The following is a 12,136-nucleotide window of genomic DNA, read 5'->3' on the forward strand; positions in this document are numbered from 1 at the left end:
GAAACAAGAATCATTGCAATGGAGAGAGACACAACTTAATTCAATAATTCTTTTCAAAAGGTATAAAATTAGCTATTTGGAATGTGAAAAAAATGTTAGCAAGTTAGTTTGGGGCCTTAGTTTAAAATCACTGATTAAATTATGATGAAAGAACTGAGCAAAAAATTAATATACAGCACACCACTTACCCTTTTAAATAGCTAAATTCTTCCAGAAGATATTTAGCCGATGCTTCCCCAATAAACACAGATGGAATGGTGATTTGTTTAAAAATATCAACTGTAAAAGAGAATGACATTGTGTGAAATTCAGCATTAGAAGCAAATATACTGCTGCATAAATTAGTATAAATTAAGAACTTCAAACCTTTAGAGAGGTCTCTTCAGGACTCCCTCCTATCAACTCTCACTATATGAGACAGCAGTGCAGCTCTGGAATGTTAGGGGACATGACAAACACCCCTCAAATGGGGGGGGGGGGGGGGAAGTACCTCCTACTGGTGTTGTATAAGTTTTATAACACATCCTAGAAATCCACCACACTGAAATGTTAACAAATCAATTCATTTCTGTAACAAAATCTGCAAGAGTACAAATTAACTTTGGTAAATGCATAAATGTTCTGAATACCAGCTCCTAATACAAATCTAAAACCTGTGGGAGATCATGAACTTCCTCCTCTCTCCTCCAAACAAAGTTAGTTTGTGATTTTAGTCTAATATAAGGGAGTGGTGCAAGAGTTGTTTAACAAGACATTCCCTTCTCCCAGGAATTCTATGCTTAAGGCTCACCATTAGTTACAGAATTCAACATGATGCAAGTCTAGATTTATTTTTTCAAAAAGTTGCATTGATGATACGCAGTATCATTTTAACTATATTTAAAAAATCTATATGCCGATAGCTGAACTATTGTGCCAGAAGTGTTACACTTGATACCTCGACGTAATTCAGTTGTAGAACCGTTTTACAGAATACACACCCTCAGTCACAAGATGGTGGCTCACCTCGTGACAAACTCCGATGGTCTATCCATTTTGATTTCTTAACTTATGACTGGGGTGGACATAAAATAACCTCATGGCACTTTTTCCAAAAAGCAAGGAATTCTCCCTCATCATGACCAACATTCATCTCCCAACCAAAATAGATTAGCTGGCCAATCATCTCATTGCCATTTGTGGGACTTCACTGTGCACACGTTGGCTGCTGCATTCGCCTGCAATACAAATACACTTCCAAAGTTGGCTGTAAAGTGCTTTGGTGTGTCCTGAGGGCAACATGAAAAGTGCTATGTAAATACAAGTTACTTCTTTCTTTGAGCTGTTGCCTTGGAGGGAAATCTGACATAAAAGTGTGGAAGTACTGTATAAGAGTATGAGGTATAACATAATTTATGATGGCACCCATGTCAGGACATGGAAGGAAGTCAAGGGATTCCTCAGGCACATGTGATTGAAAGGAAATGCTTCAAAAATACAATGCTGGAAAATTATAAATACCGTAAATATTTTGTACAGGATACACGAGCTTAAGTTGGAAAGTAGTCTTCTATTTGCACAGATTTCTTAACTTTTTATTTCATTGGATTTTTTTTTTTTTTTTTTTTTTTTTAAGTGGAATAAACAGGATGTCACCTGGTGACTTTCAGTCATCGTCAGATGAGGTTCAGAGCTCATGTTAGTACTGTTGTGTCTGCTGTGGAGAAAGGCCCTTGAGTAGAGAAATTGCATGGTGGACCTATTTGGGAGGGGGCTGAAGGAGGCAGGCCAAACAGAGGCTTTGAGACATATAAAAATGCTGCATAAGGGATCTGAGCAACAGAGGGCTATTGGTGCTTGATGGGATTGGAGGCTGAAAGTTGAGGAGGAGTATGACATGCCCTGGGAAGTAAGTTTAAAAAAAGAAATCACTTGGTTACAATAGCTACTGACGTCACAGAAGCTTAACCACTGTTGGTGGTTAATGAAGTTACTACTTTAATAAGCTATTTCACACATTTGTGTTATCAATAGAATGTGTCACGAAATATTTATTTATATTTCACTGGCGAGAATGATCTCATTACTCGCGAGAATGATCTCATTACTCATGACATATATATATATAAAAACTGGAATTCTACAATCCCAGGCCAAATGTCGGCTGGAGAATTAGTGCTACAACGCGTCACCTTACTTCCAACCTGCACTCCCAGAGAGCTTAGGATCATGGAATTACTCCTACTAGTCCAGTGGCGGGCAAAATACGGCCCGTCAATGGATTCAATCTGGCCCGCCAAGACCTGGCTTCGCTGCCGAACGTCCGCCGCACCCGACCCCTAGCCTGACTCCATCCCAGGTAACGTCAAGAGGCGGGTCATTGTCTCCGAGGCAGTAGTAAGGAAATCATTATGAACTAGTTTAAATTGACCCCGATTATGTTAGAGAGGGTAATATTGGAAGAGTGAAGGAACAATACTTTATAATCAATAAAGAATATTAAAATGTTACCAATTTCAATATTGTTGTATTTTTCTTGTATACAGTTGAGAGAATGGAGAATGTGCCATACCAATTTAGCAAGACAGAAATATATTAGATACATAGCAGTGCATATATGCAGCATTCTGTACTCATTACCTGTAAAATAAAACTATACAGAAATAATTTTCAAATCTTGGTACTATTATAGCTGTATTTTTTAATGTACAGTAGCAGGTTAAAAGGGCCCCTTTAGCAGAATATAAAACAATGCAAAATGACATGGATTCTGTAGAACCAATTTCTGTGGGGTCTTAGCCACTGGCGCACACCAAGGTCACTATGAATAACACGCCATTGTGCAATAGCCTTGCATGGTAATGCCATCCAAGCTCAGCAGATTGAGAAGAAACCATCTTCAGGTTACTCCAGAGTGAGAATCCCTTGTGCAATATTTTGGGAGGCAAGATTGTCAAGTAGTACAGTTGCAACTAGTGAAAAGCAAACAGAAAATTTAAAGTTTTTAAACTCTTTTTCAGATTTGTTTTCAAACTGACTGCAGGTAGCCGAATGGCCCCTGGGTTTTATGTTTTGAGATTAAAATTTAACCAGTACAGGAAACTGTGTTATCCGGGAGGTTAAATGTCCGGCAAGCTCGAGCCACCGGCAAAAATCAGGAGCCGTTTCGTTAGGTTTTTTTTCTTTTCGTTGCTTTTTTCTCAACAGTCAAGCTCTGCAAGGTCTCGCTGAAGCTGTTGCCAAGCTACAGAGACGCTACAGAGAGTACGGCCGACTGTTCAGAAGCTGTTGCTAAGCAACAGGGTTTGTTGCCAGATCCGTATGTTTCAACATTAGCGCTGGTTTGTCCGGCAGTTTTGAGGGAACGGCAACAGCTCGGTCCCATTGGTGCCGGATAGCACAAAGTTTCCTGTATATAGAGGTGCGAGACGTCCATGCATGAATTCAGTTTTCCTTGGCCAGAATGAAAGACACTAAGAAAACAGCGTGCAATGAGTTTTCTAGCTGCTCTAAACAAGTACTGATCTTGAGCAATATCGCTGGTATGTCAACATCATATGGTCACAAGCTCTAGGATCTGACAGCAGGCAATTAGCCCAGTTTCAACCACATGTTTACTGGCAAATCCAAAAGTAAACTAACTTTTAATTATTACACAAAAGCAAAATATTGCGAATGCTGGAAATCTGAAATAAGAACAAAAAACGTCCTGAAACGTGAACGCTTGTTTTTCTCTCCACAGATGTTGCCTGACCGGCTGAGTATTTCAAGCATCTTCTGTTTTTATTTTAATTGTTATATATATTTAAGTAATAAAAAGGGAATTTTCCCTCCCTTTTAAGTTAGGGAGATTTTAGAAACATAGAAGATAGGAGCAGGAGTAGGCCATTCGGCCCCTCGAGCCTGCGCCGCCATTCAATGAGATCCTGGCTGATCATCCAAATTCAGTACCCGGTCCCTGCTTTCTCCCCATACCCCTTGATCCCTTTAGCCTTAAGAAATATATCCAACTCCTTCTTGAATATATTTAATGAATCGGCCTCTACTGCCTTCTGTGGTAGAGAATTCCACAGGTTCACAACTCTCTGGGTGAAGAAATTCCCCCTCATTTCTGTCCTAAAAGGCCTACCCCTTATCCTTAGACTGTGACCCCTGGTTCTGGATTCCCCGACCATCGGGAACATCCTCCCTGCATCTAGTCTGTCCAGTCCTGCCAGAATGTTATAAGTTTCAATGAGATCCCCTCTCATTCTTCTAAACTCCAGCGAGTACAAGCCCAATCAGCCCAATCTCTCCTCATAAGTCATTCCTGCCATCCCAGGTATCAGCCTGGTGAATCTTCGCTGAACTCCTTCCATGGCAAGAATATCCTTCCTCAGATAAGGTGACCAAAACTGCACACAATACTCAAGATGTGGTCTCACCAAGGCCCTGTACAACTGCAGCCAGACATCCAAGTTCCTGTACTCAAACCATTGCGCTATGAAGGCCAACATACCATTTGCCTTCTTAACCGCCTGCTGCACCTGCATGCTTACCTTCAGCGACTGGTGCACAAGGACACCCAGGTCTCGTTGCACTTCCCCTTCTCCCAATCTATTGCCATTCAGATAATAATCTGCCTTCTTGTTTTTGCCACCAAAGTGGATAACCTCACATTTATCCACGTTATATTGCATCTGCCATGCTTCTGCCCAATCACCCAACCTGTCCAAATCATCCTGGAGTTTCTTGGCATCCTCCTCACAGCACACACGCCCACCCAGCTTTGTGTCGTCTGCAAATTTGGAGATATTACATCTAGTTCCCTTGTGTAGATCATTAATATATATTGTGAATAGCTGGGGTCCAAGGACCGATCCCTGTGGTACCCCACTAGTCACTGCCTGCCACTCGGAAAAAGACCCGTTTATTCCAACTCTTTGCTTTCTATCTGCCAACCAGATCTCTATCCAAGTCAATCCCATGTGCCTTAACTTTACACGCTAATCTCTTATGTGGGACCTTATCGAAAGCCTTCTGAAAGTCCAAATACACCACATCCACTGGTTCTCCCTTATCTATTTTACTAGTTACATCTCAAAAAATTCCAGTAGATTAGTCAAGTTAGAAAAACATTTGCAGTCACTGTGGTATCCTGCAGCTTTAAACTAATTTGCCATAAGCAAGCAACTTGCATCATATGCCATCAAATACCTTAAGATCCCTTAACAATGAAACAGAAATCAAAGATTACAATGTTCTTAAATGATCAAAATTTTCAACTAGTATGCAAATGGCTCCTGTTCATTTGTGTACCATATTTTGCCAAATTGGAAAAAGCAACATAATACAGCCTTGGTTAACATTCGCAATTTTACTCCCCCTCTCTCAACTCACGCCAAGCATATTCTGCAATGAAAGTTTCTCTGTTACAGGGACATTTTAAAAGGACAGCAGGAAGGAAGTATGGGGGGGCGGTGGAGGAACACATGAATGGGATAAGAAAAAAAAAATGTAGTAGTAGAGTTACAGAACATGAACAAGACCAAAATAACATTTTCTTTCCTCTCCTGGAGCAGTCAGTATCTAGTATAATAAGATGAAGAATACTATGGCAATAAACCTTAACTAAGATGATAGCAAAATACTGCAGATGTTGGAAATCCGAAATAACAGAAAATGCTGGAAAAACTCAGCAGGTCAGGCAACATCTGTGGAGAGAAATTTGAGTTGACGTTTCGGGTCGAACCCTTCTTCAAAACTGGAAAGAAAAGAAAATAGATCGAAGGCAGGGCTGCGATCGGACAAAAGAAGTGAAAGAAACAAAAGAGCTAGACGAGATGGTAATAGGCTGAGATTAGGTGTAAAGTGTGCTGGCAGGGCAAGAGATAGCTGCCAGGTGTGAGAGAGAAACAAAAGGAAAGGGGGGGGGTGGTGGGGAAAGGAGTGGAAAAATTACAAGTAAAAATGTGTAATAGGGGCCGAGGTTATGATCTGAAATTGTTGAACTCGATATTGAGTCCGGAAGGCTGCAGAGTGCCTAATCGGAAGATGAGGTGCTGTTCCTCGAGTTTACGTTGAGCTTCCGGGGAACCTTAACTAAGAGATGCATAGATACCTGAATACAAAAGGACTGAAAGTTATAGATACGATAGCAAAATACTGCGGATGCTGGAAATCCGAAATAACAACAGAAAACGCTGGAAAAACTCAGCAGGCCAGGCAACATCGGTGGAGAGAGAAACAGAGTTAACGTTTCAGGCCGATGACCTTTCGTCAGAACTGGAAAAAAGCAGGAAATGGAAAGTGATGTGCCTCAATAAATCCGAGACTCGATGTTAGCGAAACAAAACAAGGCTTTTATTGACTTAGAAGGTAACACACAGAGGAGAATGTATCTTCCATCCAGAGGTCTGCCGTACTGGATGTGCTGCAGGCTGGGCCAGCTTACATAGGAGCCAGGTATGGGCGGAGCCCTACACACAGTACAATACAATGGAAATGAAACTGAAACCAACCACAGTCACAGGCAGAGAAATACTGATGAGTGGTGAATGGAATATTTCATCACAGAAAGCAAGTTTGGAGGCTGGGAAAAGGGGGATGAAAGAACAAAAGGGAAGGTCAGTGATAGGATAGAAAGCAGGAGAGATTGAGAGAGATTGAGAGACATTCAAGGCAAGGGGAGGTGGTAATGGGACAGGTTAAGGAACAAAGGATGGCTCTAGATGAGGTGTGAATTGCACTGGCAGAATGAAGGACAGCTGAAGGGGGGGGGGGGGGGGGAGGAAAAAGAGAGAGAGAGGAAAAAAAAGTTCTGACGAAAAGTCATCGACCTGAAACGTTAACTCTGTTTCTCTCTCCACCAATGCTGCCTGGCCTGCTGAGTTTTTCCAGTGTTTTCTGTTGTTATTTTGAAAGTTATAGAGATGAGCATAGATAAAGATGATCAAGTAAGTTATGCAACAAGATTGCCTTTGTCCTGTTGGGGCCATAGGGACGACAGGAATGGAACTGATCAAACTGATATCCAGCAGATTTGTTTAATTATCTTGGAGTAGGGGGAAGCTGGAAGGAATTTTACATTTTTGGAAATTTTCTCTCTGGTTACTCACTGCTCTCAAGGAAAAAAAAAGTAATAAAATTGGGGAGGGCCCATGGCTATGCAAATTCAACATGGTCATTCGGCAGGAGCTGGCTCCATGCCTTTTCACGTGCCACGCTTCTGTATATCAACATGATGGCACACAGTAACCAATGAATTGTCACATTGAATAAATATCAGCAAAATTTTTATTTCAAAATACTGAACTGTGATTTAATGAGGAACCAAATCTCACTCCGCTTCATTTCAGAGTTGGGTAAGGTCCCAACTCCAGAATTTCACTATAAAACTAGAGCTGGTGCAAAGCGAGACCACTTGGCACCAATGCTACCATTACAGTGCAAATGCACTGTGGGTCAGGTACAGCGACAGATACATCAGAGAATCCCGTAGATGGCAGGCATGTCACCCACCTGTGTCAAAAATAGTGGCCCTGACTGTTGCAGTGATAGGTTTATAGTTACAATAAATATAGGGAGTTCCAACTTCAGCCATGCCATCAAGAGGTGATGCCGAGCAGAGGCTGGTCATTTCTCCACAGCAGGAAGGGGATGGAGGGAAAGAAAAAAAATGTTTCAGAAAACCCACAAGGGTTATCTTGAGGCCTTATCCTGTGCCTCCTAGCAGTTGTTTACAAGTATATAAAGCAAAAGGTATGTTAACTACCTAATCTCAATGGAGACTGGTGCTGGGCCAAATGACAAAGAAGCGAAGAGTTAAATTAGAAAATGGAAGAAGAATTCAAACAGTAGCTGGTAAAATAGCAGCTGGCCAAAATAAAACAACAGTTGGACTCAATAATTAATGAAACAGGTAAGAGAACCTCAATTATCCATGGTGTCGACCATCTGTAAGAATTTTTGTGGCATTCAGAAGACCAATGCGAGTCAGCGCTGCTAAAAGTGAATAAAACCTGAACAAGTGTACATATTTTCATGCAGTGGTCAGAAGAATTGTAATACCTGGACCTTTTCCCATACTCAGTCTTTTCCACATGCTCTCAAATGTGACTCATCATACAAAGCTACAAAGTATTTACAGCACAGAAACAGGCCATCCGGTCCAACATGTCCATGCCAGTGTCTATGCTCCACACTAGCCTCCTCCCACCACCTAAACCCATCAACATATCCTTCTAGACCTTTCTCCCTCATGTGCCTATCTAGCTTCCCCTTGAATGCATTCTATGCGATTCACCTCAACTACTCCCTGTGGTAGCAAGTTCCACATTCTAACCACTCTCTGGGTAAAGAAATTTCTCCTGAATTCTCTACTGGATTAATTAGTGACTATCTTATATTTACATAGATACATAGATACATAGAAGATAGGAGCAGGAGTAGGCCATTCGGCCCTTCGTGCCTGCTCCGCCATTTAATGAGATCATGGCTGATCCTTTAATTCAGTATCCCGTCCCCGCCTTCTCTCCGTAACCCTTAACCCCTTTTGCCCGTAGAAATATATCTAATTCCCTCTTAAATATATTTAATGAGCTGGCGTACACTGCCCTCTGTGGCAATGAGTTCCACAGGTTCACCACTCTCTGAGTGAAGAAATTCCCCCTCATCTCTGTCCTAAATGGTTTAGCCCTTATCCTTAAATTATGTCCTCTAGTTCTGTTCTCACCCACCAAGGGAAACATTCCTTCTGCATCCAGTCTGTCTAGACCTGTCAGAATTTTATACACTTCTATGAGGTCCCCTCTCAATCTTCTAAACTCCAGTGTGTACATCCCTAAACTACATAGTCTCTCCTCATAGGTCATTCCCGCCATTCCTGGTATCAGCCTGGTGAATCGCCGCTGCACCCCCTCCATGGCAAGAACATCCTTCCTCAGATGAGGCGACCAAAACTGTACACAGTACTCGAGGTGTGGTCTCACCAGTGCCCTGTACAGCTGCAGCAAGGTATCCCTGTTCCTGTATTCTAACCCTTTTGCTATGAAGGCCAGCATACCGTTTGCCTTCTTGACCGCCTGTTGCACCTGCATGCTCGCCTTCAGTGACTGGTGTACAAGAACACCCAGGTCTCTCTGTACTTCCCCCTCTCCCAATCTATTGCCATTTAAATAATAATTTGCCCTCCCGTTCCTGCACCCAAGGTGGATAACTTCGCACTTGTCCACATTATAGTGCATCTGCCATTTATCCGCCCAATCGCCCAGTCTGTCCAAATCGCTCTGGAGCTTCCTGGTCTCTTCCTCTGAGCCCACCCCACCTCCTAGTTTAGTGTCGTCTGCAAATTTGGAAATGCTGCATCCGACTCCCTGATCCAGGTCATTAATGTAAATTGTGAACAGCTGGGGGCCCAGGACAGATCCCTGTGGTACCCCACTTGTTACTGCCTGCCATTCAGAAAATGAGCCGTTTATTCCAACTCTCTGTTTTCTATCTGACAGCCAGTTCCCTATCCACGCCAAAACTTTCCCCTTTATCCCATGAGCCTCAATTTTCCATGCTAATCTTTTATGTGGGACCTTATCGAAGGCCTTTTGGAAGTCCAGGTACACCACATCTACTGGCTCTCCCCCATCTATTCTACCAGTTACTCCCTCAAAAAATTCCAATAGATTAGTCAAGCACGATTTACCCTTTGTAAATCCATGTTGACTCTGTCCTATCCTGTCCCCATTTGCTAAGTGCTCCGCTATTTCATCCTTAATGATGGACTCCAGCATTTTGCCCACAACTGATGTAAGGCTTACAGGTCTGTAATTACCTGCTTTTTCCCTACCCCCCTTTTTGAATAGTGGGGTAACGTTAGCTACCCTCCAATCCATCGGCACTGTTCCCGAGTCTAATGAATTCTGAAAAATCATCCTTAGTGCATCCGCTATCTCTAGGGCCACCTCCTTCAGTACCCTAGGATGCATGTTATCAGGCCCTGGGGATTTGTCCACCTTCAATCCCTTTAGCTTCCTTAACACCATATCCTTAGAGATATTGATTTGCGTCAGTTCCTCCTTTGCCAATGTCCCTATTTTTCCCGATATCCCAGGGAGGTTTTTTGTGTCTTCCTTCGTAAAGACTGACCCAAAGTATGCATTTAGTTGATCTGCCATTTCCTTATTTCCCATTATATATTCCCCCGTATCTGACTGCAATGGACCAACTTTGGTTTTCACCAGTCTTTTCCTTTTGATATATTTATAAAAGCTTTTGGAGTTAGTTTTTATATTTTCCGCCAGCTTGTTTTCGTAAGCTATTTTGCCCCTCTTGATCATGCCCTTTGCCCTCCTTTGCTCTATCTTAAACTGTTCCCAATCTTCCGCTCTGGCGCTTTTTTTGGCTATTTTATACGCCCTATCTTTGGATTTTATGCTGTCTCTAATTTCCCCTGTTATCCACGGTTTATGATGATCCCTAGTTTTGGTCTCAGCATATTGTGCATTTAATGACAGTTAGCAGCTTACTTACCATCATTGGACCCCATACTAATAAGATCATCGGAGTCAACATTGTGTACTATGGCAGCTTTGTATCCAGCCCGCTGAGCATTCAATACCTGAGGAAAAGGAACACAGGAAGGTTAAATTGCACATCTGAAGAACAAAGTAAAACAGGTTTTGTTGAACATTGCTTTTTAATCTGCAAGGAAATTCACAATCCAAGAAAATTTGCTTGTATAACATGAGCATAGTACAAATAACACAAGAATGGGCATCAGTTGGAGAAAAAATGGACCCAAGCTGTGATGTCAGCCACAGTCAAAGCTTCATGAATGAGCCCAAGCACTAAGGAATTTGAATAAAGATATTCCCTAGCCACCAACTCCATCCTTCTCCCTGCCTACTGTCTGAAACTGGCTGTTCGCAACCGTGGCACCCTATTGACCCGGAGTGGAGCTTCCAACCCCATACCCTCTCCATCACCAAGATCTTCTACTTCCACCTCCGTAACATCTGCCTGTGCCTCAGTCCATCTGCTGCTGAATCCCTTATCCGAGTGTTTGTTACCTCGAGACTCAACTATTCCAATGTTCTCCCAGCCAGTCTCCCACCTTGCACCCATCGTAAACTTGAGTTCATCCAAAATTCTGCTAACTCGCACTAAGTCCCGTTCACCCATCACCCCTGTGCTTGCTGACCTACATTAGCTCCCGGTCCGGGAATGCCTCGATTTTAAAATTCTCATCCTGGTTTTCAAATCCCTCTATGGCCTCGCCCCTTCCCATCTCTGCAACCTCATCTAGCCCTACAAACCTGAGATCTCTGAGCACCTCCAATTCTGGCCTCTTGCGTATTCCTGAGATTCATGGCTCCACCATTGGTGCCCATGCGTTCAGCTGCCTAGGGACTAAGCTCTGGAATTCCCTCCGTAAACCTCTCTGCCTCTCTACCTCTCCCTCCTCCTTTAAGAACTCCTGAACACCTACCTCTGACTAAGCTTGGGCTCATCTGTCCCAATATCTCCTTATGTGGCTCAGTGTCAAATTTTGTTTGATAACGCTCCTGTGAAGCACCTTGGGACGTTTTACTATGTTAAAAGTGCTATATAAATGCAAGTTGTTGTTGTTGTTGAAAGGCTGGCCACAGCCAGGGAACTATACTCCAGCAAGAATGAGCGCCTTCTGGAGAGGACAGAAATAAAAAGAGCAAAAAGTTGGGGTCACTTTTTCAATAACCTCAAAAACTATGTGTCACAACATGAGTAAGGGTTGAGAAAAAGGGCTGCCAATAATATCAGTATTTATTTTCTTTCCAAGACTGAGTGCTTCTCATTCAGCACAATAGCCTAACTTAGAAACTGACAAAACTTCCCAATGCACATCTGGTTGCTGAAACGTGAACACCGAGAACTATAAACTAGAACTCACGGCATGCAACATTTATCAAGTAGGGCTGCACCATTGTGAGGAAGAGGGAGATTGTGTGCACTTTTAGCTAGAATTTACAACTTTTCCCCATTACATCAATGGCATTTATTGATCTCCTTAAACGCAATCTAATGTTCTGTCCAATATTTAAATACATATCTGAAAAATCCGATAATTTTACATAACCTTAAACAGCTGGCAACTTAACAGAATATACAAGGAAATGAAAAGGTTTGCAGTGGAGCTTATAAAGGG

General features: G+C 42.4%; 1 protein-coding gene across 3 annotated transcripts in view; it reads right to left on the minus strand.

Moving 5' to 3' along the window:
• The window catches only part of LOC147115522 (E3 ubiquitin-protein ligase RNF13-like), a 317,497-nt gene that overhangs the window by 133,225 nt on the left and 172,136 nt on the right, over positions 1 to 12,136 (minus strand). For all 3 annotated transcript variants that reach the window (XM_085989823.1, XM_085989824.1, XM_085989825.1), the window contains 2 exons: positions 10,483 to 10,570; positions 189 to 279 (listed from right to left, as the gene is read on the minus strand). In XM_085989823.1, the coding sequence (XP_085845949.1) occupies positions 189 to 279; positions 10,483 to 10,570 (179 nt within the window). The remainder of the gene's footprint in view (positions 1 to 188; positions 280 to 10,482; positions 10,571 to 12,136) is intronic.

Source organism: Somniosus microcephalus, chromosome 6, assembly GCF_052327205.1.
Source record: "Somniosus microcephalus isolate GS21.2 chromosome 6, FLI_Smic_1.0, whole genome shotgun sequence".
Taxonomy (NCBI): domain Eukaryota; kingdom Metazoa; phylum Chordata; class Chondrichthyes; order Squaliformes; family Somniosidae; genus Somniosus; species Somniosus microcephalus.